The following is a 24,127-nucleotide window of genomic DNA, read 5'->3' on the forward strand; positions in this document are numbered from 1 at the left end:
AATCTGGAGGAGTTAATGCCCAAGCAAAATAATCAGCCCGTTTGAAGTGACTGTGGGTTTCAGTTTGTCTTTTCTCCCCGTGATACTATTGCAGGGGAATGATAATTAGACCTTTACTTTAAAAATCCAAAGGGGCTCTCTTTAGCTCTCTCTTCCCTCCCTTTTTGCTCCCTCCTCCCTCTCTCGCTCCCTCCCTCTCTCTTTCTCTCTGGCTCAGATGTTGGCAAAGGGGGTTTTCTTAATCAGACTGTTTTTTGGTCCGAGGGAAAGGAGGAAGAAGGAGATTGTGATGGAGAAAGGGGGTCTGTAAAACGTCAGGCACCGCACAAAGGCTTTGCCACGTAATTACAGGCTCCTATTAAGTCGAGATCTGCCCTCCCAGGGGTCTCCAATTTTCTTGTATTCCCTACAAAGCCTCCTCTGCATGCCAGTTTGTGCCTTTTGAAGTGCCAGAGAGCTTCTTGATCCAACTGAGAAGGAAAAAGGAGCTCAGCAAGAAGAGGGGGAGAGAGAGAAGGGAAAGGGGGGAAACCCACCACCACCCTCCTTCGGACTCTTGAAGCCCTTTTTTTTCCTTCTTACGAAAAGTAAAGTGAGAATCCTGCTCTCCAATACATCTGCAAGACATCACCCTCTCCTCCTGAAACTTTAGTCACTCCTGAGAATCCACAGGAGTGCGGAGAGGGGGAACACGTTTTCTTGAAGATGTTTTAAAGCTGGAACAAGCCTTCTTCTGTTGGTGCTTGAACTCTTGCCTGGGAATAACTTTTTTAACCTTGAAAAAAAAGAAACCACTTTGATTCTTCTCTCCCACCCCTTCTTCTCTCTTCTTCTGTTTGCCTAACTCCCCCGCCCTGCTGGCCTCCCCTTTCCTTTCTCCCCCTTATTATTATTTTTAGTGTGTGCGTGTGGACGCTTTTGGAGAGCTAGAAGGAATTTTTTTTCTCCTGACTTGAACATAGGGTGACTTTTTAATTTTATTTTTTGGTGTGGATTATCTCCTTGGACCGCGCCGGACTTGGCCTCAGGAAAGCAACCGAGGCTGTCGAAGGCTGTTGGTGCAGAACGCTCTGCTCTGCAGAAGGGGGTCCCCCGCCCTCTTTCCAATTTTTTTTTTTGTCCTTCCCCTCCTTCTCTCTCTCTCCCTCTCTCTCTTTCCACTCCCCCCTCTCTCTTCCCCACTCGGCTCCTCTCCCCCCTCGCGCCCACAGCGTTTGGTGTTGATTCGAGCGGGAAGAGGGGGGTGGGTGGGATCGGAGGGGGAGACCATGACCTCCAGCTACGGGCACGTTCTGGAGCGGCAACCGGCGCTGGGCGGCCGCTTGGACAGCCCGGGCAACCTCGACACCCTGCAGGCGAAAAAGAACTTCTCCGTCAGTCACCTGCTAGACCTGGAGGAAGCGGGGGACATGGTGGCGGCGCAGGCGGACGAGAGCGTGGGCGAGGCCGGCCGAAGCCTACTGGAGTCGCCGGGACTCACCAGCGGCAGCGACACCCCACAGCAGGACAGTGAGTGAGGGACGCATGCCTGCGGGAGTGTGTGTCCGGGACCGGGGGCCAGGGTCCCGGCTGGGCGCCTGGAGCCCGCCCGGACCAGGGGTAGAAAGTCGGGGGCGAGGAGAGGTGGTGGCAGTGGCCGGAGGAAGGGCCAGTCACAGACAGGGAAGGAAGGATGATGAAAGGAGGGATCTGCCGAGGGCGCAGCCCGGGCGGGAGCCGCAGGGAGGCCCCGAGGCCCTGAGGTCGGGGTTGGGGACTCTGCCCGCCGCGGGCTCTCGCCGAAGCCGACTGGGCTGCCCCTCAGTCCCGGGAGAGCACGGCTGCCAGGGCTTCCTGCATGCGGGGCAATCGGGCTGGCTGGGAAAGGGTCCCGGGGGGTGTAAAGTCGGGGAGCCTGCCTTGTTTGGGAAGGCAGCGGATTAACGATGCCGAGTTGGGTCGGGAGGGCTTCTCCCGGGTCGCGAGTGTGGGTTCGGGGGCAGGCGGGGCGGAGAGGCGGAGGGCACAGCACAGCAGCTAGACCGCGCGGCTCCCGCCGCACACCGTGCGCGGGCTCGGAAGGCCGGGGCGTGCGGGAGGCGCCGCGCTGGAGCTCCCAGCCCCAGCAGCCGAGCTGCTTTCTGTCCTCTGCTGTTGCCGCCCTCCACCTGCGGATGGGTTTGAGACCCCCGGCAGAATCAAAGGCCTGTGCCTCGGGAAGACTCGCGCGAAGCAAAGGGAGTGTCCTTTGGGGTGAAACCCGAGCTCCCGCCCCGCTCCGTCCCGCAAGAGAGAGATGCGCAGGGAAGCGCGGGCTCCAATGCCGAGCCTGGTGTCACGTTGGACTAGCTCTCCCTATTGGCCCTAGGACCTACAGAAAAGTCCACGCAGTCTCCCTTTCCCATCCTCTCCGACTGATATCGCGCCCCCATGGAAATCTCTTTTAGGCGTCGTTAACCGTGCCTAAAAGGAGACTCAAGTGTATCCACACGTTCTGGAGTCTGTAACAGACCTGTCACCTGAATCGTCCCAGGTGACACGGGGCTTGATACTTCCTCCTTGAGATTTCAAGAGTCCTCACTTGGCTGGAAGTTTTTTAAATGAGCCAAATTCTTTTCCATTTCATTATTTGTAGACTGTTATTTTGTCTTCAAATGTGGAACCTGTGGAAAGAGGAGACCCCACCGGCATGCCATCACTAAAAAAAAAAAAAAATGCTGATATCAGACTCTCGGGAAATAGATAGACAAAGCAAACAGGACCCAGAAACAGCTGGAAGCACTGCCCTGGCAAAGCTGTGGGAACCCAGCATACCTCAACGAAACAGGCGGCAAGGAGAGCCCCTCTCTGGGGCAGGCCGCCTGCCCCTTGCCCAGCTTCCGTGGTCCAGGCCTAGAATCCCCTCAGGGATTTTTTAGCCAAAATGAAACTGGTGTCAATCCACTTTAGGTATTCCCAGAGGCAGAGGGCCATGGGGAATTTAGACTGAGGGTAATCTGGCCTGGCCTGTCACTAGAGAAAGGCAGCCAGCTCTGAGGAATGAAGACCTGGTGTCCCCAAGTCCTGGGTAATGTCTGGGTACCTACGCAGAGGCCTCCTCGTTGAAGATATTGGTGCTTGGAGGGGGTGGGGGAGAGGGGGAATGTTCGTGCTGCACCCGCCACCGTTCCCAGCATAAGTTAATTGTGTAGACACTTTGAACTCCAGGAAAATGCACGGCAAAATAATGTGATTGTTTTAAACGTTTCACTAGGGAAAATTTAAATATGCAAAGCATAGGGAGAATAGCGTTCCGAATCTCTAAGTGCCTATCACCCAGCCTCACTGATGGCTGCACCTTCTGCCCGTCGTTTTGCCGCGGTTAATTATTAATCGCAACATTTATCACTGTTCAGAGAACTGGAGGCTGGACCCACAACAGAAAACAGGGTCGTAAAGAAACTGCTTCGTAAAAGACCAGGGTGGGGCGGGAGAGACCAGCCAGTGTTGCTTTAAGCCTAGAACAAGCAGAGGGATGTGAAAAGCAGGCCCAAGGCCGGTGGCCACAGCAAGCCCGGCCCGCGCCGGCCCGCATGGGCGCGGGATACTACAGGGCTGGAGGGATGCCAACCATTCCTGCCCTTTGGCTCCGAGGAGACGCCTCGAGAAGGGAGCTCCGGTTCGTGGTGGCCTTCTAGTGTGAATGGAAGGAGACTGGGCTGTGGAGGCCGACTAGGCTTCACCCCCGAATCTGAGGCGGAGGTGGCCCGCAGTGGCGGAGAGGCGGTCTGGGGTTGTCTACTGTGAGACCCAGGCCTGGCCTGGCTAAGGTTGCACCGTGCACATGGAGTCCACTGTGGTGCTCGAGGACACAAAAAGAGCAGGGGTCGAAATTGAGGACCGTGTGTCCCGAGGGAAGGGATGACGAAACCTCCAGGTACCTGCCCGATGCATTCTTGAGCACACATATCTCCAAGTTTCAAGGAGTAAGGAGGTCTGGTGGGGAGTGGGCCCGGAAAGGAAAGTGAGGTTAGGATACCCGCCAGGAAGAGGATGCTTAAGGAAGGATGGTCGACAGACAGTTCAGAAAGAGGTAGCAGAAATGCAGACCGAGGTGATGGGGACAAAGTGACGGACGCTTGGGTTTCTGAAAGTAGCAGAGAAACACAATAGGCCTTGCTTTCTTGAGATGGCTGGGGCCTATTCTTCTAACAAATAGTTGTTGCTTTTAGAAACAATGTTTCCTCAACCTCCTCACTCATCTCTGAGATGAGAATAGGGAGGTCTGGTAAGTGGGGCAATAGTGTCCAGGAAGACCCTTGTCCTTAGTCCTTGGGTCCCCCAACAACGGTTGCCAAGGAAGCTGTTGTGAGCTACTTGAGTGAGGACCAGTGGGCCCTACTAGGCTTCCAGTCTGCAGGGGACAGTGAGGCTCAGACTGAATCAGCGACAGGAGGAGTTTTCAGTCTTCAGAGCTAACCTGGGGCTCCAAGCCCAAAAGGGACAGAGAACCACACCAAGAATCAGGTGCCCCTTGCAGCCTGCTGGGGGTCTACCCCAGAAGGAGAAACTGTAACCTCATTTGGAAGAGATGGGAAACACGTAAAAAACATGGTTTACTCTTCCAGCTATATAGAAACACATCCTCCCTAACTTTTCTTTCCAGTTGAAATTGGTAAAACAGGTTCCATCTACACTAATACTGCGAATTTTCCAGTTACCACCTGGGTGGACCTTAGCATGGTCCGAAGCAAGAGCTTCTCACTGATCTCCCTCACTCCTCACCACAATTCTGTTTCCCCCTTGGTTAATGTTCATTCCACTTTCCTCTCTGTAGAATGATCCCTTTTCCCTTTTACTGATTTTCCCAGCCCAGTAAGTGTCTCAAAATTCTGGATTCAGATGCCTTAAGTGTTTAAAAGAAACGGTTCTCTAACAGTTAGGAATCCGGTGGCTAATGGGGAAGTGTGGAGGGTGAAGGGGGTAGAACAGGGGAAGCCAGGGAAAGAAAAGAGGAACAGGTCATGAAAATAGGCAGACCTGCTCCTAGGACGAAGGTGCATCCCGCTGTCATTTCTTAATCTGAACTTCTGCAAACTCTTAAAAAAAAAAAAAAGCGCCTCCCTTCCACGTTCCCAACCTCTAAATTAGTGAAACCAGATTGTCCTAATAAGACCTTTTGTTGGAAACACATGTAGTCATAAAAAGGTAGACGGAAAGTCAATTAGACACGCGTGCACACACGCACACACTCCCAAGCCGGGGCTAAGTGTGCACCGGGGCGCAGCTGGGCCCCGGGCCTCGGCGGGATGCAAATGCAGAACAGGGGCGCGGGAAATCGATTTGTCACAAAGGGAGAGGTGTAAACGCGGCGCGATGGACTTGCCCGCCCCATGCTCCCGCCACCCTCTGCCGGCGGCCCGAGCTCCGCTAACTGGCCCCCGCCAGAGGTAAGCCCAGGAGAGCAGGAACATTCTCTAGGTGCTCCCAAGTTGGAATACACATCAGAATATCAATTTCCCTGGAGTTTCGGCATGTGTAACACCTAGCGCGCTAGGAATTTCTGCAGCACCAGCCTGGGGCCCTGGAGCCAGTGCTGGCAGTCTGAATTTGGGCCTCAATTATCTGGATTCGAGGGGGAGCCAACAAAATATATCATTTTAAGGGTAGCCTAGAAGTTTTTTCTCTTTATAGGAGGCAGTGAAATCCAGGATCAAGGTAGGTTACTGAGTCCCCACGGTCGCATGTCAAGTTCAGAGAAGAGGTGGTAAATCGTGTTTATCTTACAGGCAGGAGCAGGGCTCTGGATGACCTCCTCTTAATATTTTGGACAAATGGACAGTCTGGTCCCTCCCACACGCCTGGGTAGAAGGGCAGCTTGGAGTGTAAAGGTCAGGGAGCTGGGCCTGTATAGTCTGAGGTCCCAGGCCGCCAGTACTACTGGGGCTCCAGATCGCCCCACTCTAGAAGACAGTAGCCCCTGCCTCCCCCGTTCATTTCTCTGGTGGAGCCCTTTCCAAGACTCCGGAGTGCCTCTTCTGCACCTTAGGTGTCAGGGGCTTTAAGGGTCCCCCACATGCTTAGGTCAGAACACAGCAGCTTCAGGCGGGCAGCCGTGGATCACACGGGGCCCTGCAGTTCCTTCCTCTTCCCAGGGGCATCATTTTAGATTTTACAGCAGGAGAGAATAAATCATCTCCAAGCCAACAAGATGTCACACAGACCCCTCCCCTGCAAAAAAAAAAAAAAACAAAAAAAAACAAAAAAAAAACAGCAACTTCAGAACCAACGATACCTTCCAACCCCACTGGCTCCGATCTGCTCTGATCCAAGTTTTGAACGGTGCTCCCAGCCAGCAGCCACCTCCGAGACCCCTTTTCACTTTTTATGGTATCTGTAGATTTTCAACTAGAGGTCCATTTGATTTTTATTTTAAAAGATGTGTTTCTTTTACAATTCCTCTCCTATAATACCCTGTTTACCTGCTCCCTCCTTCAGCAGGGCCCGCCACCAGCTCCTGGAGAACTCAGCTCCTTCACCAGGGGCGCGGGGACTCGGGGACAGGGATGTTGCAAATCTTTGCGGCCCCTGCGGGCACGGCGATTCCCGTGTGCCTCCTGTTCCTGGGGGTGCCAGCTTTCAACGGTTCCGAGAAAATCTATTTATTTTTTATTCTTTGAGAGATGGAGTTAGAAGAAGCCATAGGAAGTACTTTTTTTTTTTTAATCTGGAGAGTAGTGTTTATAGTGAAGGAGATAAGGCTCGCGTTTTGCTTATTCTATTTTTATTTTTATTTTATTTTTTTCAGGGGGTGGAAGAGTTTCTTGGGGAAGAACTCCACCCCAAAGAAAAAGTAAAACTTGGGTGTTCAGCATCCTCTATTCAAGCCAATTCGTAAGGTCAGTCAAGAGGATTCTTGGGGTATTCCTCTGAGCTAGAGATTATACATTTACAGGAAATACTTGGATAAGGGGCTAACTTCCTGTGCCCACTTGGTGTCCAAACATTTACAGAACGACCTGTGAGTCCATGCCATTGTAATTAGGTGTTCTGCTTCGAATTCTATTTTAATTTGATACAGGGCCCCGTACTACCCCACAGGTTTGGTGTCCTTTAATTCCCTTTTCAACAATTCAAAGGGATGTCTATGTCAACAGCATTAATATTCATCCTAAAGAATTTAGATTCTTGTAAATTCAAGTAGCTTGATAAGCAGGCTAACAACACTCAATTAAAAATGATCTCAAATAGCTAAACAGTATCGACAAACAGCCACAACCTTCTTCTCTCTAAATGCTGTTTCTTATTAAATCAATAAATGCGGAGATACGTTGCCAAGGCATCTGAGGAAAGACAGTTGTTGGTGTTTGGGGGTTAGCGGGTTTGTTTTCCACCTGCAGAAGTTTTTGAGTAAGATGTCTCCACCGTGGTCCGAATATTAGTAGATTCTTGACACGGTCGTTTGTCTAATTTCTTGAGGTAGCCTTACAGAAATAGTTGTACAGAAAATTGTGAACTATCGATTTTAGGTTTAGACTAAAAAAAAATTCCTACATTTCACTTGTCCTGGAACCACTTTTCTCAAAAAAAAAAAAATAGCTGGGAAGCGGAGTACAGGGGCGGTAGTCACTTTAAAGGCAAGGTGGCAGTGGTTGGTGGAGGAAATTTTATGAAAGAAAATAAAGAAAACTTGTCAGAACAAATTAATCGCACTCCCAAGTGACTTCTCCGAAGAGTCCAAGGACAATCAGAATCATAAGGATTCTGCTGCTCTTGCAAGGTCTCAGATATAGGAATAAAGTCATGACCAGAATTCAGTCCTCCGGTATTAGATGTCCCAGCCCCTTTGCTGCAGCACAGAACAAGAGAGCTCTAATTCCCAAGAAATTTGAGGCTTATTTTTGCCGCTATTGATTTCCCCAGATTGAGCTTCAGTTGAGGAATGAATGTGAAAAATGTGTACTAATTTGAATCCCGAAGATTCCAGTTATTAGAAAGCACAAGGACAGGTCCTCCGGTTCCTATTTTGTCTGCTTGGAGCTATTTGCAAGCGATTGGAAATGTTCTTCACGGGCGGGCGAGGAGAGACTATACCGAAACTTCTTTGCAGAAGTGGCGACCGCACTGGGCCTGAATAGCAGGCTCTCCTGCAATCGCACCATTTTTGGGGGGTGGAGGAGTGAGGGCGGAGATGGAGCAAGGAAGAGTTAAAACAGAAATTCAGTGAAGAGTAAAATTTTAACTTTCAAGACAGAACTCGATAGTATCTTAGATTTTAATGTCCTCCGTCCCGGCTGGAACAAAGATGCAAACACCCTCACGCCACCTCGGCCCTCGTCCTCCGAGTTCCAAAGGCGTTGAGGAGCAACTCGGCGGGGTGCAGTGTACCCGCGAGCCTTGCCCGACGGGCCTCGGCTTGCCTTCTCCTGCCGAAAGGGGGCGCATTCCTCCTCGGCCGGGGCGGGACCTACCCTAACTTCAGAAAACCTTGGACTCTGGCAGGAGAGCGACACGCTGGAGGACCTTTCGACACGAGTAGCAAAAGATAGGAAATATCGATGTCGTGAAGACACTCCGTGGACTGCATAAATATATGCTAGACCCGCATTTTAACAGAAGCAGGGAGCTAGCGGGTAGGAGTTCTGCCTTTCTCGCCTTTGAAATGAGGGTGCTCAGGATTCCAGGGTGAACGGGAACCGCGAGGGGCGCTCTCGCAGTACTCCCTAAGGGGACTAGATGACCCTAAGTCAGTGGGTGCTAGGGATGGTGCCTGGAAAGGAGCCGGTTTGTGTCTGTGGAGGTGGGTGAGACGTCTCTGTATAGAAACTCCAGGTGCTTTGGAGAGCTAGAGCGCCGTCGAATTAGGAGCTGCTGCAGACCTGCTACAGACCCCCACTCTCATAGGACCCCAGTCTCCACACAGGGCAGACCTGGCCATCCTACAGTTAGGCCCCGGGGTTAGGGGAACCCTCTTTCTCCCAAAGGAAGGACAATAGCTACCCCAAGTCTTGGTGTGTGCCCCCACATCTAACTCCCGGCTTCCACTCATCCTCCCTTTGTGGACAAGAGTTTCGAGTAATTTACAGGACGTATGAGGAAAATTCTTAACCTCCTTCTGTAAATCTTGGGATTTTCTACTTCTCTCCTTACCACACCCTGAATCTGGAGGTCGGCAAGGCAAGGCCACAGTGGGAGCAACACACTGGCAGAGTGAATACTTTGTCTTCTTAGCAGAGATGGTGGTTAATAAATACATTCCAAGATAATCTGAGCTTGGGTGTCCACTAGAAACAGAGGTGCCAGGCCAGAGCTGCAGGGGAAATTGCACTCCCACAAACGTTTGTCTGAGAGTAAGAACATTCACCCCATTCACTTAATTTCTCATCATCAGTCATGTCATTATATTTTAAAGGACCTCACGGTGCTGGAAGGTGGTGTAGTTATAAATAAGCATAAAAACAGATGGGCTCTCTCCCTGTACTCTAAATATATATGGGGAGGCCAAATCTTTTCAAAGAGGATTCAGATATACAACTTAAAGGCCAAGGGGCCCAACTCAATCAAAATTTGAGCCAGGATATGCTAAGTTTAATCAGCTTGACTATGGGGCAAAGTGAAAGGCCTAGCCAGCACTTCAGATATATATAGACAACCCCATTTGCTCAAGTTTCCATTGTATTTATCCACACAAATTCATGCTAGTGTGCAAAGGGCTTGGAGGATTTGGCCTGGGCCTGGTGGGAGGTGGGGGAATCAATGTCCAGACTCCTGCCTTTGTCAACCATCCTTGTCTTCTTTGCATGCCCTGCGCCCCGACTGGCTGTCCAGAGATGTGTGCTGCCTAGAAAACTGGTGCCTAGAGGCCATGGAAACCTCCTAAATTCTGTTTTCTAGAATCCTCTGAAAAGAAGAGAGCTGTTGAGCTCAATGATAGATAACATAACCAAGCATTTTCATGTATTTTTCCTGTCTGATAATTCATTTTATAATAGCCCACTTAGAGACTTCTTGGGAGTAGAGTTTTGGGGAGCTGGTTACTGCTCTGTTTCTTTTTTAGGTAACTCATGAATGCATATAAGTTGAAAGTTACAGTGGAAATAGGTATTGAATCTAAACGTTTAGACCTGGGCATTGACATATTGTCATTAATTCAGGTTGGGAGATGACACTCAGGAATTATGTACATCCATTTTCCACCAGGCCTACTTCCCTAAATACCCGTCTGGATCACAGTAGTCCTATACCACCGGGATAGCCGCTAAACTGTTGCCTCGGCTCAGTGAATGCTTAAGTGATAGAATGACCTCCCCATCTTCAGTGGATCCCCTTTGGAATCCAGCTGAAGCACTGGGCCCCCTCCATTCCCCTTCCCACTTTATACCTTTTGCCTAGGAGATCTCCTCCAGGCTCACCATTTCAGCAACCATCCGCATACTGAAGACTCCCCAGGTTACAGCTTCACGGCCCCCCTTGGAACTGCAGGTCCCCAAATGAAGCTACCTACTCAACATTTCCACCTGAACATCACAGAAGTGCTTCAAACTCAAAAACAACAAAACATGGCACCAATGAGCTCCCTTTCCCCAATCTGATCCTCTTGCAGCTTTTCCTGTTTTTCCGTATCACAACATGGGGATGCAAAACTCAGAAATTTCAGACTCATCCTGACTCCTTCCTTTCCGCCTCTGTGCAGTCCATGTCCAAATCTCAACAAGTTTACCTTCCAAAATCACCTGAATCCATCTCCTCTTAAAAATCTATGATCTCTTACCTGCACTGCTGTACCAGCCTCCTAACCGGGTCTCCTTGCTTGTCCTCCTGTCTGTAGGTGGTGTACAGGGTGGATAGAATAGATCCCCAAGGAAAATTTGCTGAATGAATAAAAGGCATGCTAGTGCGTTCTTTTACAAACACGTTTTTAAAAAATCATGGTTCTCTCCTTTAGAATTCACAATTGCTTTCTAGTCTTTAAAAAAAATTTTATTAAAATTTAATTTAATTAACATATACTATATTATTAGTTTTGGTGGTAGAATTTAATGATTTATCAGTTGCATACAACACCCAATGCTCATTTCATCAAGTGCCCTCCTTAATGCCCATCAGGCAGGTACCCCCCCCCCCAGCAGCCCTCAGTTTGTTCCCTATAGTTAAGAGTCTGTTTTGACTTGCCTTCCTCTCTGTTTTCGTCTCATTTTATTATACATCAGAACCAAATTATTTGTCCTGTTTGCCTTTTTTTTTTAAATCACCTTTTATAGTCTACATTTCCATTCATGTCCCAGCAACCTGCCCATTCACACAGAAACCAGAACTGTTCTCCTACTTTTCCCTAGTATGCAACTTAGGCTAGGACATTTCCCCATGTCCTCTAGTCCCTTTTCTGCTTCTGACTTCTCATAGGAAATGTCCTTGCTCTGTACCTCTTTTTTGCAAACCCACCCATGCTACCTTTCAGGGGTCTGCTTTTTGTGACACCTTTCTTGACGGCTTCATTTTAGACAAAGCAAACCCCTTCCCTTGATGCTTTACTATAGAAATAATCAGAGCTTTTACAAGCATTGCTTAATTATTTTCTAAATATTTTGTGGTTGTTAATATAGCTTGAGGATTTTCTTAAGATTAGAGATTTGGGGGAGTGTGGTAGGGAAGAGGCATATTCCACAGCGTATATAGTAAAGCTGCAGTAAGCAAATTAAATAAATTTTCTTTTTTTCTTTTTCCTTTTCTTTCTTTCTTTCTTTCTTTCTTTCTTTCTTTCTTTCTTTCTTTCTTTCGTATAGTGTGGTTCTGCTATTTTTGCAATTTCTAGCTTGTGAGTAATTTTTTAAAAAAATACAAGCGTAATGCCAAAGTGTAATACATGCTAATTTTAGAAAATGTATTATTTTACATTAAAAAGTTTAATTGGGAAAGTAAAGTCACCCATATTTCACCACCCTGATATAGAGGCAGTTCATAGTTTGGTGTTAAAATATTTCCTTCTTAATTTTTACACAATTTTTATATCAACATTCTCCATTACTGATTTTTCTTAAATCAATTGAGGAATTTTTCACCCCATTTTCAAAGATTGAGGTGTCACCCCAAATTAAGAAAATACACAAACATGTAACCCACTTGCTCTCATCAGAAAAATTAAACACACAAACAACAAACAACAGCTCCCCAAGGATTGTGGGAGATGTGATGTCACGGCTGTTTCCCAGAGTTCTCAGGTTCCGGTGGGTCCATTCCCAGCAGTAAAGACCTTCAGGGTAAACAGTTTCTTTTTCTTTGCTGCTTGTTCTAGCTGGGAACCTTCCCTAGACATGAGCACATGTCTCCTTTTGAAATTGGAAAAGCCTGCATAATACTTAAAGGACATTCCGGGACCACAGTTGGAGAGCTACTGCTCAAAAAATTAGTTTTTACATGGTTTAGTAAGGAAGAGCTCCATAAAACTGTTGAGGAGAAAATGTCCTAAGGGACTGTACATTTTCTGTTATTGTAGATCTCTGGGTCTTGACTTGTCGTTTTAAAAGTGTTTTTTTCTTTTTTTTTTTTAATGTTTTTAAAACTCATACAATGCTTTTGTAAAAAAAAGGAGGAGGAAAACGACATTTATTTCTCTATACCTTGTAGAATGATGATCACATAGGCTAGTGAGAGCACACAGTAGTGTATTTTGACAGGAGAAGCACTTATAAAAATAAAAAAAAAATGCATTTATCCATATATGAAAATCTATGGTGCCACAGCCCTTATTTAAAGTGATAATTGCAAAGAAAATATAAATTGTTATAATGAAGTGTATTTAAAAATCGTTCCCAGGCAAGTTGATGTTAAAACATTTGCCCGATGAATGCCAATATTTTCTTTAGGGAAAATATTATCAAGTGATGTAAAATCGTGTAGAACAAAACTTTTAAATTATGAATTAGATATATCTTAGAAATTAATCTCCCTCTCATGGGAAAGGGGGAACAGAGAGAGTAATCACGATTTTCGAGGATTAAAAAACCACACTTGCCCAATAAAAGTTTCTGCAGTTCCCCACATTGCCTATTTCTGAGGGAAGAAAGAAGGAGAACCACCCAGAGAGCTCTTTGCCTATAACCAGATGTGCTGTTCAGCAGCTCTACTCAAGTTTGAGGGAAGACCACAGGATGAATCCTCAACACATTTAAGAAATAAAACGTAATTTAGTTCATTAATCATGAAACTGAAATCTGCAGTTTTGCTACACATATTTCAAAGGCTGAATCCCTTCTGACAAGAGAAACAGAACATAATATCTCTGCACACTTGACTGTTATGAGTCTGTTCTTAGTTTCCCTCAGGGAAGAAGAGATTTTTCTGGGTGTGATCATTTTTACTCAGAATATATGGAGCACTATTTAAATTTATGCCTTTTTTTTTTTTAAAGATTTCATTTATTTAATTGACAGAGAGACAGCCAGAGAGAGGGAACACAAGCAGGGGGAGTGGGAGAGGAAGAAGCAGGCTCATAGCAGAGGAGCCTGATGTGGGGCTCGATCCCAGAACGCCAGGATCACGCCCTGAGCCGAAGGCAGATGCTTAACGACTGAGCCACCCAGGAGTCCCTAAATTTATGCCTTTCTTATCCCCCTTTACCCCAACATTCTCCTTCCTCAGGGTGGTAAGGTTGTTTTTTTTCTTTTCTTTTTTTTTTTTCTTTTCTTTTTTTTTTTTTTTGCTCTGTTTTGGAGAATCAGGGCTACCTTGAACAGCCAGGAAATTCCAGCTGTATCTGGGTAGGCCTTAAAGTCAATCATTTTAACTGACTTACTGTATGTACTCAGATTGCTGGAGGATTTAATTCTTTTCCCTGATTGCTTGTATAAATTAATGTCTTACTTTGTCTTAAAGAATTAATAACATTAATAATATGAATAATAAAGTGCCATAAAATATGAAACTGCTGCACAAACTCCAAGAACATATACCAATGTTATTATGTTTTATAAAACCAGTTCTAAGAAGTAGGTGGGGGTAGCATAATTATTTTCATTTTACAGAGAAGAAAATTGGCTTGGAGAGTTTTAGGGAGCTACTGTTAAGTGACTTGAATATTTCCTTCCTGATCCCATTGTACTTATTTATTTTTTTTCATTCTATCCCATTATCTTTGATGTCAACCAAATTCTTGTGGATGTGTTATAGTCTAGTGAAACAATTTTGAGTGAGGACTAGAGAGACCAGCACGCCACTTCACAACACATTACCGTGCTCCACAAATCTCTTTTGTCTCCTTTGGTTCATAATCATTGTTATAAAGTGGACATGTAACTGCTGTTACCTGTCTTCCTCGTGGGAACGCAGCAGGCCTAAAAGGTACAGCAGTTGCAAAAATACTTGAGGAATAAAGGGCCAAATTTATTATTATACCATAGAAATCAAGCGGAGACTTTTCTAAATTATGTTATCGAGCAAAAATTTAAAGCTAAGAATGTGTTTCAATAAATTGATCCCCAGCCTTCAAAAAGCAAGAATCTTTCATTTAGATTTAAGGGCATCAGGGGTTTCAAAGCATTTTACTCTGTATTTAGAGAATTCTGTGCTAAGTTATGATTCTACTATTTCCTTACTGGTTGACTTTAGATAAATCTCTGGGTCTCAATTTCCTCACCTAAAAACCTGGCACGTTAATAGCTATTACACGGGTTTAATGAGATAATGTGAACAAAGACTGCAACCCCCTATTTCCCGTCCCACTGAAGGCATGCAAGAAAATGTTTGCTCTTTTCCTGCTCCCACTTCCGTACCATCTCTGACAAATGTCAGTTACTCCAGGCTCGGATATAAATTCAATGTGGTTTCCCAGTCGATGTTGGAAGCCATTTTAATGTCACTAAAACTAGGGATATTCCCATACTCCAAAAGTCACGCTCTTACAGAATGTCACTTACCAAGTGACTAAGGAGACGGCTGTTTTTGTTCTCCAGTCAGGAACTGATGCCTTATGATTTCTAGTGATGCGCGAAGTCACACCCTGAGTGCTTGGCAGAGCTGGGAGTCTGGCTCAGAAGTTTTCGACTGTGGTCCCCTCCTTCAGGCCACCCTTCTCCTCATTAGCATGAACCAGTAATCTGAATCTTCTTCGACTCTGAAATGGCACCGACCTTTCATATTTCCACGTGTTCATCCATCACCACGGACTGTGCAGTGACTAAAGAAGACAAATGCCCTTCTCCAGTTTGGACACTGAATTTAATGGAGAATATATGACATGGGCTTAGGACATCAGGTGTCAAGACTTCTTATCCCAGACCTCACACAGCCACTAAGTTTCCTGGAGACCAACCATGTTGAATTTTCTCTGTAGTGTAATGTCTCTGACATGGCACCGTCTTACCGTTCCTCTGAGACTTCTTTGGGGTTTATTTAATTTTTTAGACATGAATAATACTCGCCATGCTAACTGTGATCATACGTAAAGTTGCTGCTCTTGTGTCAACTTGGGTTTCCTAACCAGTTGAAGAAGATAAACGTTCTGTTCCCCAGTTTGATATGTGACCTGCTTTCCTATGTATTGCTTTGAAATCTGATAAACCTAGAAGACACACAGACTGCATTTCTATATCATAAAGCATCCGGGACTCTTTATTTTGTTGCCAAGCAATTGACAATTAGATTTCCTCGGCATTCTTTGGTAACAGATGAACATCACCTGTGGTACATGTGGAGAAAATGGGTCACTGTGGGTGAGGCGATTGGACGAGTTTGTTGCATGACTTCTGTGCTGGTCTAGAGAAGCAGTTTACCATGTGCTTTATGCAAAAGAGAGGCAAAACATCTCCTAAGTATGCCTAGTGGGTATTACTGAGATTAGGAACACAGATCTGTCCGCAGTACCAGTTCTGACATATGGAGAAGTATGTGTGTAAGTTTGCTGAAATGACTGTGTGTGCTTTACGGGATCATGTAGTCTTGAACTGCGGTGCGGAGAGCTGCATTACTGTTCTCCTTTAGAGAGCGTGGAATCCTTCCTCATGTGGGAAAACTTTCCCTTGGTCCTTGATTACTTCATTTCCTCCTTCTATGTGTCTCCTATGTGCAGGTCATTTCTGATGATTCAGAGGCAAGAGATAAAGAGAAATAACAGATCATATGATTCTTTCTCTCCTATGCTTACAGTCGAATCCTGTATATCTTACAGTGTGATGCCTGGTTTGTCTTCATCAGGATGAACTGAAATGTCTTGAAATGCAGATCCCAGGACCCCATTCATACCCAGTGAATCAGAATCTCTCAAACACGTGCATTTTTATCCCAGATGATTTTCATATACCGTCAAGTTTGCAAACGTGTATGTAGACCATGTTCTTTCATAGTGATTGGCATTGAAGGATGTATTTTTGCGTGCCATCCACGGGGTCCTGTGTGGTCCATTATTATTAAACTCTCCCCTTATAAGCATTAGTTTTGGCTTTTCAACCAGGTGTATAAAGTTTTGAAGACAAGGGGAGACAGGCAGATATTTTATATTCGGAGCACTCATGGTGCTTTTCATATTGTAAATGACCTAATAAGCAGTTATTGAGTAAAGAATCCATGAAGCATTCGCTAGGCGCCTGGCACTGTTTTAAGTGCTTCATGTGGAAAAAAAAAAAAAAAAAGGAAAAAACATTTAAGGTGATTACTGAAGGTTGTAAAAATCCTCACTATGACTAATTTTAGGTGATTGTTATCTTGGCTCTTATTCTGGAAGAAAAAAACACGTGCCAAAGAGAGAGCAATCTATCACACAGATACTATGATTTGCAATTTAACTTCAGTTTTAAGTACATTTTCAGATGAAAAATATGCCACGTTTAGGAAGTTAGAGTTCAGTATTTTGTGTGTGTCTCTCTCTTTTTCTTACAAAGTCCTTCCTTCCTATCTGATGGTTGATAAAGCAGTTTTTCTATTTATGCGATTTTGCTTACTTATTTTATACACAGTTTGAAAAGGCCAATTTTTTTTTTTTGCCAGCGTATAGAATTTTATTAAAAAACCATTCAATGAGTGGGATGGATCTCAATGTTTTCTAAACAAAACCCTGAAGCATGAGTTTATAAGGTTCTGCATAACTTCATCGACTCATACTACAGAGGAAAAACATTGTTGGATGTCACATGGTAACTGAATAGACTATTCATCATCACGAGGGAGGCACCCCCTGAGGGCCTGCAGAAACTCTTGGGGTGGAATTTTCAGATGGATAAGGTCCTGAATTACCAAGGGGAAGCCAAGTCCAGACTCCACCTTGGGTTGCGTTAGTTCTAGACAAGCAGTTCTCAAACATTAGCACACATCAGAATCACCTGGAGGGATGTAAAAACACAGATTGCTGGACTCCACTCCCAGAATTTTAATTCAGGAGCTTTTGGGTGGGGCCACCAAGTTTTCGTTTACCGTCTTTTTCAGATCCTGGCTGTGAAAAGGTTTCATTTGAAATCTCAGCGTAACTTTTCCAACTTTGCCATGTTTAAACAGAATTTTATCCCATTAGTGGGGTACTAGGCTTGGCACATACTCAAGTTACATCTGAAATTGCTCCGTTTAAGGTAGGCTCCAAAGCTTTTGTCCTAAATGGATTTTCTATTAAATATTAAGCTTTCTTCCCCCTAATGAAGTGTATTCAATTCATAGATTGTTGTCTAAAGAGTGTTGGGGGGAAGGATGGAAATAGCTTCTTTTTTTTTTTTTTAAGATTTTATTTATTTATTCGACAGAGATAGAGACAGCCAGCGAGAGAGGGAACACGAGCAGGGGGAGTGGGAGAGGAAGAAGCAGGCTCATAGCAGAGGAGCCTGATGTGGGGCTCGATCCCAGAACGCCGGGATCACGCCCTGAGCCTTAACCGCTGTGCCACCCAGGCGCCCTGGAAATAGCTTCTTAAATGACAGACCATTTAACTCATTAAACATCATTTGGAAAAGCAGGGTTAGTGGACTTTAGAAAGCTCAGAGGAAGAGAACTAGAATGGAGGGCCCTTGCAGAGATGAGAAGGGCCAAAAACCAAGGGGAAAGGCTTTTCTGGAGCCGTATCTGCAGCAGAGACCACTGCTGAGTAACAGGCCTCGAAGCCCATCTGGGATCCTTTGGTGACAACTTTGCTCTAGTGGTTTATGACATCACTGGAACCCCCTTGGTGGAATTACAACTTCATAATTCACAGTTAGCTGTTGTTTATTTTATATTTAATCATTTGCGGAGCACACTGGCAGCATACCCAGGGGAACGATGTGGTTATGCTCCTGCAAATCTTGTTGTTGCATAATTAAGTACGTCAGAAGTAATTCACCAAGTGTCATAACATCCCATATTTCAGACTTGCAGAGGCTGGCCTTGGTTGTGATTGTCCTGAAAGTTATCCCATCTGACTCACCTTCTCAATGAGTTTTCCTTTTGGAGGAACAGTTACCAAAGACAGCTGGGCTTCCGAGTTTAAATGCAGTTTTCTGAGTAGCAAGCACAATGCTTCCATAGAAAGACAATCCCGAATGTGAAACTGACTTCTATAATGTAACTGTAAAAATGCCGTTTTATTTCTATTATCCCATAAGGATATAAAATGAATCAATCAAACAACAAAGAAGGTTTCTGGGTTAGCCTAGGGAATGGGGATTAGTTCCTGTGTTTCTTTGTGTTTGGCCCTTGGCTGCTCAGAAATGAGCCCACTTATCTAGTGCCTTTGGGTGTTTCAGGGGGAGAAGGGAGAAAGGGAAGAAATTAAAATTTCCTTAATCTTTCCTAAAGGAAAGAAATTAAGATTTATGGAGCACCCAACATGACCAGGTCATGTGCTGGGTGATTTACACTACTTCTGTTGTTCAAATTCTCACAGTAACATTGAGTGGTAGATATCGTCACCCTCCAATTTACCAATAAGGCTTTGAGACTCCGAGGAGGCTTAACAACTTGCCTGAAGCCTCAAAATTGGTCTTGATGAAACCAGCACTTGTCTCAATGCCTCTGGAACTCCGTATCCCATTATCCTCTCATTTACCTTCCAGTGGCTAGAAAATTGGAAGGAGATGGTTGAGCCGAATGGTTTTTCTGCCACATTTATTCAGTGGAACACAGAACTCCAGTAACTGTAGTCCTGGACTATGTATGGGGATTGCAAATGAAAAAATGCAAATAATCCATCAGGAAATCATATCTTTGTAAAGAAAACGCCCTGATGGCCCTGGATACTTAAGTGACAGTCAAGCGGCAAAATGGAGGTTAATTATGGGGCTCAGTGAACTCGAATGAAAGAGTGAGTCGGAAGATAGTGTTAGAGAAGAAACTAGGTGAGCCAGAGAGCTTTACTGAAGGTGAAGATTGATTTTGGTCATGGTTCTGACCTTGAACATGCCAACAAGGCCCTCTACTCTATAATCTTATGAGACTGGAAGAACAGCAATGTATTTCTGAAAAGTCTGTTGAAGATTAAATCAGGTATATGCGGCTCTTCCTTACCTTTCCTCACAGGTGTACAAAGCTTCTCAACTTCGTCAGTTCTAATACCAGATGAGAATATTGAGGGAAAAAAGGTCCAAAATTTTTGCTGAAATTCCCTCCCTCTATGGGAATGAGTTGTGTTTGCTTGTTTGTTTGTTTTTTAAGTAAAGAAAAGGATTTTATTTGAAAGATTCAGACAGTCTGATTTGGTTGTTTGGGGCTGGAAATTCATTTTCCAGATGCAATGTCATAAGGGGTGATTGGGTTTTCTGGAAACGTCCAAAAGGCTGGTAAATGTATGAGACAGATGAACTATAGTGATGGTGGAGGCAGCTAGAGTGTTGCTTCTGGAAGGAAGTGGCTTAGTCTCTCAATGGTAAGGAGGAAGGGAATGTCTTGGCCCCTTTATTAGTGTAGGACCAGTGCTGGGCCAAATCGAGAACTAGATGAATTTGATCTCTGGGCAGCCTCTGCACCACCCATGCCTGGCCACCAGGGTCTGAATTTGGTGTTCCTCCTGTGTGCTCTCATGTCACACTGCACGGCTTCTTTCAGAATGCCACTGAGGTCTGGGTGCCTCTGTCTTCCTACCCACCCCTCTTCTCTAGAGTTCCCAGTGAGGACGATAAACACATAGAGAAATAAGGTGCTGAATTGTCATCATCTGGGCCTACAGGCAATAAGCCCTGGGCACTCCAAGGCCCCATCTTCTGGGATTTGCTGGTAAAACAAAGTGGGAGAGTTAGGTTTAAATCTGTAACCATTGCAGAACAAACTCCCACTCTTTCTTTCTCTCACTCACTTTCTCGTACATTCAGCGAATCTGTATTGAGTACTTGCTGTGCACCAGTCACTATTCTAGGTGCTGGGGATTCAGCAGTGAAAACCACCACTTGCTTCTCCTCACCGACCTTACTTTCTCCTGGGAAGAAAAGGCAATAAACAAGTAAATAAACAAACAACTAGGTAAATAATGAAAAGTCCTATAAAGGAAATGAACCAGCCTCATTCGGGCAGAGGTAGGAATGAAACAAACGTGTTAACTAGGTGGAGATCAGAGTAAAGACTATCAGAGCATTTTACCTACCAGGTAAAATCAGGCAGCAGAAGAGAACATGTGCGACGGCCAGTAGGCATGAAGAAACTGGGGAAGTCCGAGGAACAGAATGAAGGACAGTGTGGGGAGAGGATAGCAAGTGATGGGGGCTGGTAGGTGAGGGGTCAGGTGATAGGGACCCTGTAGACCATAGTGAGGAGTTGGGCTTTCAGCCTAAGAATGATGGCAGTGGGAAGCCATGGGACAGATTTACACCGGGGAGTCTTGTGATCTGACTCACCTAATGGAAAGAACAGTCTGCTCTATTGAGAACGTACGTAGATTGGAAGAGAAAGAAGATGTGGTTAAGAGGTTCTTGCAATGGGCCAAGTGAGGGATTATGATGTTTTGAACGGCCTTATGGTTGAGGCGCTGAGCAGCGGTGGTGGGCACCCAGCTGGGCTCGCTAGAGGGCCCAGGTGGCCATGAGCCAGCTCGCTCTGTACATGCAACGGGCCTTGCCTGGCGGACTCACCCAGGGCATGCACTTCTCTTAGCCTCGTCTTTTCTGCATTTCTGTACCCAGGTTTTCTCTCAAACTTGCAAGCCTTTCCACGGCAGGCTCCCTGGAAGCAGCTGACAAAGGACAGGGAGTGGTGGGGTGCAGTGGGGTGTGAAATGGGAGCAAGTTTTCCTTGAGTGTGTTATTTGAAAAGCTAGAGCCTGTAATTCACGTACGGCCTATAATTTTCCCAGAAAGGAAGGGTTCTGTTTTAAGTTCTGCAAAAGCAGCCCCTTTGTCATTTAGCAAAACATCAGAAGGCAGCAGCATTGCTAACAACTGCAATCCAGAGATGTGAAGGCTTGTGTAGCTGAAATGCCTCAAGAAGTGATTTGTGTTTCCTGGGTCAGAGTTCCTCCCCTTCAGTGTGTCTGCATTAATGCCACCAAAGGTCAGAAATCAGTCAGGTCTTTTCTCCAAACAATGGACTAGTAATCGCAGTTCCAATGAGCGCCATCAGAGCGCGTTACCTACCACCAGCCATTCAGCTAACAAATATTTATTGTGTTCAGCACTGTGCCAAGCACTCCGGAGGACGCCGAAGAAGCCTGGGGCGTGGGCTTTTGCCAAAAGAGCCAATCATCTAATTGGTGAGGTGAGTCTAACTAACCCTGACTCGCACATGGCTCACCTCAGAGTAATTTCAACATGTCCAATCCTGAAATCATCAATACTGCAAACTGTTCCTCCTCTTTTTCCTATTATTCAACAGTACCTCAAGCCTTGGGGGGCAGAACCAGCTCAAAGTCTCAACAGCAATGCCACCCCCTTCCTGTCTCTCATTCTACGTGCCTGTTTCTCAGGGCAGACATTTTGTGCTACGGGGGCTGGATGAGATCTTTCCTCATCGTTCCTTACAAATGGAACTTTCTCTGACCCAGAGGAGGAATTTCAAACCTGTAAGAAACCACTCGTTGGAAAACTGTCAGGAGAAATTTTGAACAGATCCATCTTGCTTTTAAAGAAGATTTTGAACCCCCAATAGTTTAAGCGCTCTGCAGCTTGTCGCACCCTGAGAGTTGAGAAATGCCTTCTGGCTCATCTTCCGGAGCGTTCTGTCTGCCAACACTTCTCATGCGATTTCAAGTAATTTGGCAAATGACAAGTTATAGTCAGCATAAACTTATAATTATGCAATTGATTAAGCAGACCAGGAAGAAAAGTTCAGAATTTGAATGGAAAAACTGGTCTTCATATAAACCGAACCTTGGAACAAGACGACAGGCCCCCGACTTCCACACTAGAACACAGAGGCAACCAGTTTAATTTCTTCACACAGGGAATTGAATCACTATTTTTCCCGAGGCTGAAATATTGGCTTTAACGGGGTTTATTTGAGGTTTTATTCGGCTTATCTCTTCTGAGCTTCCTCTAATGTCTTCATCAATGTTCTGAGAAAAAAAAAAAAGAGCAGAGAAACTTGACTCAGGATGGGCTAGTGTATACCGGATATGGTTGAAACCACCAGGCTTGCTCACCTCCTGACACCAGGGGACACACAGGACAGTGCGAGGTGGGGAAGGCCGGTCAGAGTCGGCTCAGGCGTGGGAAGTGCTGTCAAAGGGTGATTCAAGTCTGGACGAGCAGCTGACTGGGGAACAACTCAGCAGCCCTCAAAAGCCTGACTCCCAGCCAGGGGGTTTATGAAGGCAATCTGCAAGACACATTTAGAGGGAAGATGATTTGGGAATTACAGTACTTTCACTCAGACTAGGAAATTTAAAAGATATTTGTTCCAATAGATGAAGAATAAAGAGTTTGGAATCAGAAAATCTAGATTTCAGGTCTGCCTTTATTTCTGCCTATGTGAGCCTCTCTTGGCCTCCGTGATGTGTCTATACAATGAAACGGTAATGCCTGCTTATTTGTGATCGTCGTGGAGTCTTGGGGGTACAGCATGGAAGAAAGGATGCATGGTTCCAGATCTGATCAATACTACTGTAAAGCTTTGCGTAACAAGTGAGTCATACATTGCCAGGGATTCAGAGGGTGGATTTTTCACGTCTAGCAGGGACACGTGCGGAAAGAGTTCACGGAAGAGGAGGCATTCGAACAGGATTTCAGTGTACTAGAAACTTTTTTTTTAAGATTTTATTTATTTATTTGACAGAGAGAGACAGCCAGCGAGAGAGGGAACACAAGCAGGGGGAGTGGGAGAGGAAGAAGCAGGCTCCCAGCGGAGGAGCCCGATGTGGGGCTCGATCCCAGAACGCCGGGATCACGCCCTGAGCCAAGGCAGACACTTAATGACTGAGCCACCCAGGCGCCCCAGAAATTTTTTTTACAAGTCAGAGCATCGTGAGTTAAGAAGAATATAAACACTAAGCAAGCGCGTTTGAAGCGGACATGTACCTCTTCAATCCCACAAGAACCGCTCCGAGCAGAAGGGCGAGGCCTCTGAGTTTCCTTGCCAGTAGCTGACATTGCTTCACTCTGTTAGAGTTAAAAATACCAACTCTCCGCCTCCAGGCTGTCAATCTGGCACCTTTCACTAGCATTAAACTCATTTAAAAAAGATTTGAAACAACATTACAATTTAAAAAAAAAGCCTGGTAGATTTTTAGTCAAAGGTACAAACAACAAGTTACTGTTTGTGTCCCAGAGATTTTTTAAAAACATCATCTTCCAAGTAGAGAATGGCAGCTTAGAAAACATGCTGGCTTAGAGGACCAAAAGCCTAGGAGGGTGGAAGGGGGCAGCTGGCGTTTCATATCCCAGCTTTTCTTTAAAAGAACCTATGGTGGCTTTGGAGAGGAGAGAAGCAGAAGGGGAAGGAAGAGAAGTGGAGAAGAGAATTTCTCATTCAAATAATCCCATGGTTTTCAGCAAGGTCAAAAGTCTGAGAGTTCGGTGGTGCCTTGGGGAGTAGGACTAAGGAAAATGTGATTTGCCAAGGTCAGCAATTTCTGACACTCATTCAAATTCTAGCCTTAGGGGGGTAGCCGTTTGATGAGAGCAGAGGAAGAGGTGGCATGAATAGATGACATTTAACATCGGTAGGAGACAGGCGGCTGCGGCAGCTTGCTCACTCGATTCCATGGGAGGCATTTCTAGAACAAACAGAGTCACCTCTTAATTGCCTGCATATGGATTTCCCAGTTGGTGGGTTCTTTTTAGAACCTGCCGTTGACATT

The 24,127-nt window shown here is 45.6% G+C and overlaps 1 protein-coding gene across 2 annotated transcripts in view; it reads left to right on the plus strand.

The window, feature by feature from the left end:
- Positions 1–245: 245 nt before the first annotated feature.
- Positions 246–24,127, plus strand: part of PRRX1 (paired related homeobox 1) — a 74,047-nt gene continuing 50,165 nt past the window's right edge. The window contains exon 1 of one of the 2 annotated variants that reach the window (XM_008696025.2): positions 246–1,509. In XM_008696025.2, the coding sequence (XP_008694247.1) occupies positions 1,269–1,509 (241 nt within the window). In that variant the 5' untranslated portion in view covers positions 246–1,268. The remainder of the gene's footprint in view (positions 1,510–24,127) is intronic. The other variant, XM_008696032.2, reaches the window with a different exon arrangement.

Source organism: Ursus maritimus, unplaced genomic scaffold (assembly GCF_017311325.1).
Source record: "Ursus maritimus isolate PB19 unplaced genomic scaffold, ASM1731132v1 scaffold_2, whole genome shotgun sequence".
NCBI classification, from domain to species: Eukaryota; Metazoa; Chordata; class Mammalia; order Carnivora; family Ursidae; genus Ursus; species Ursus maritimus.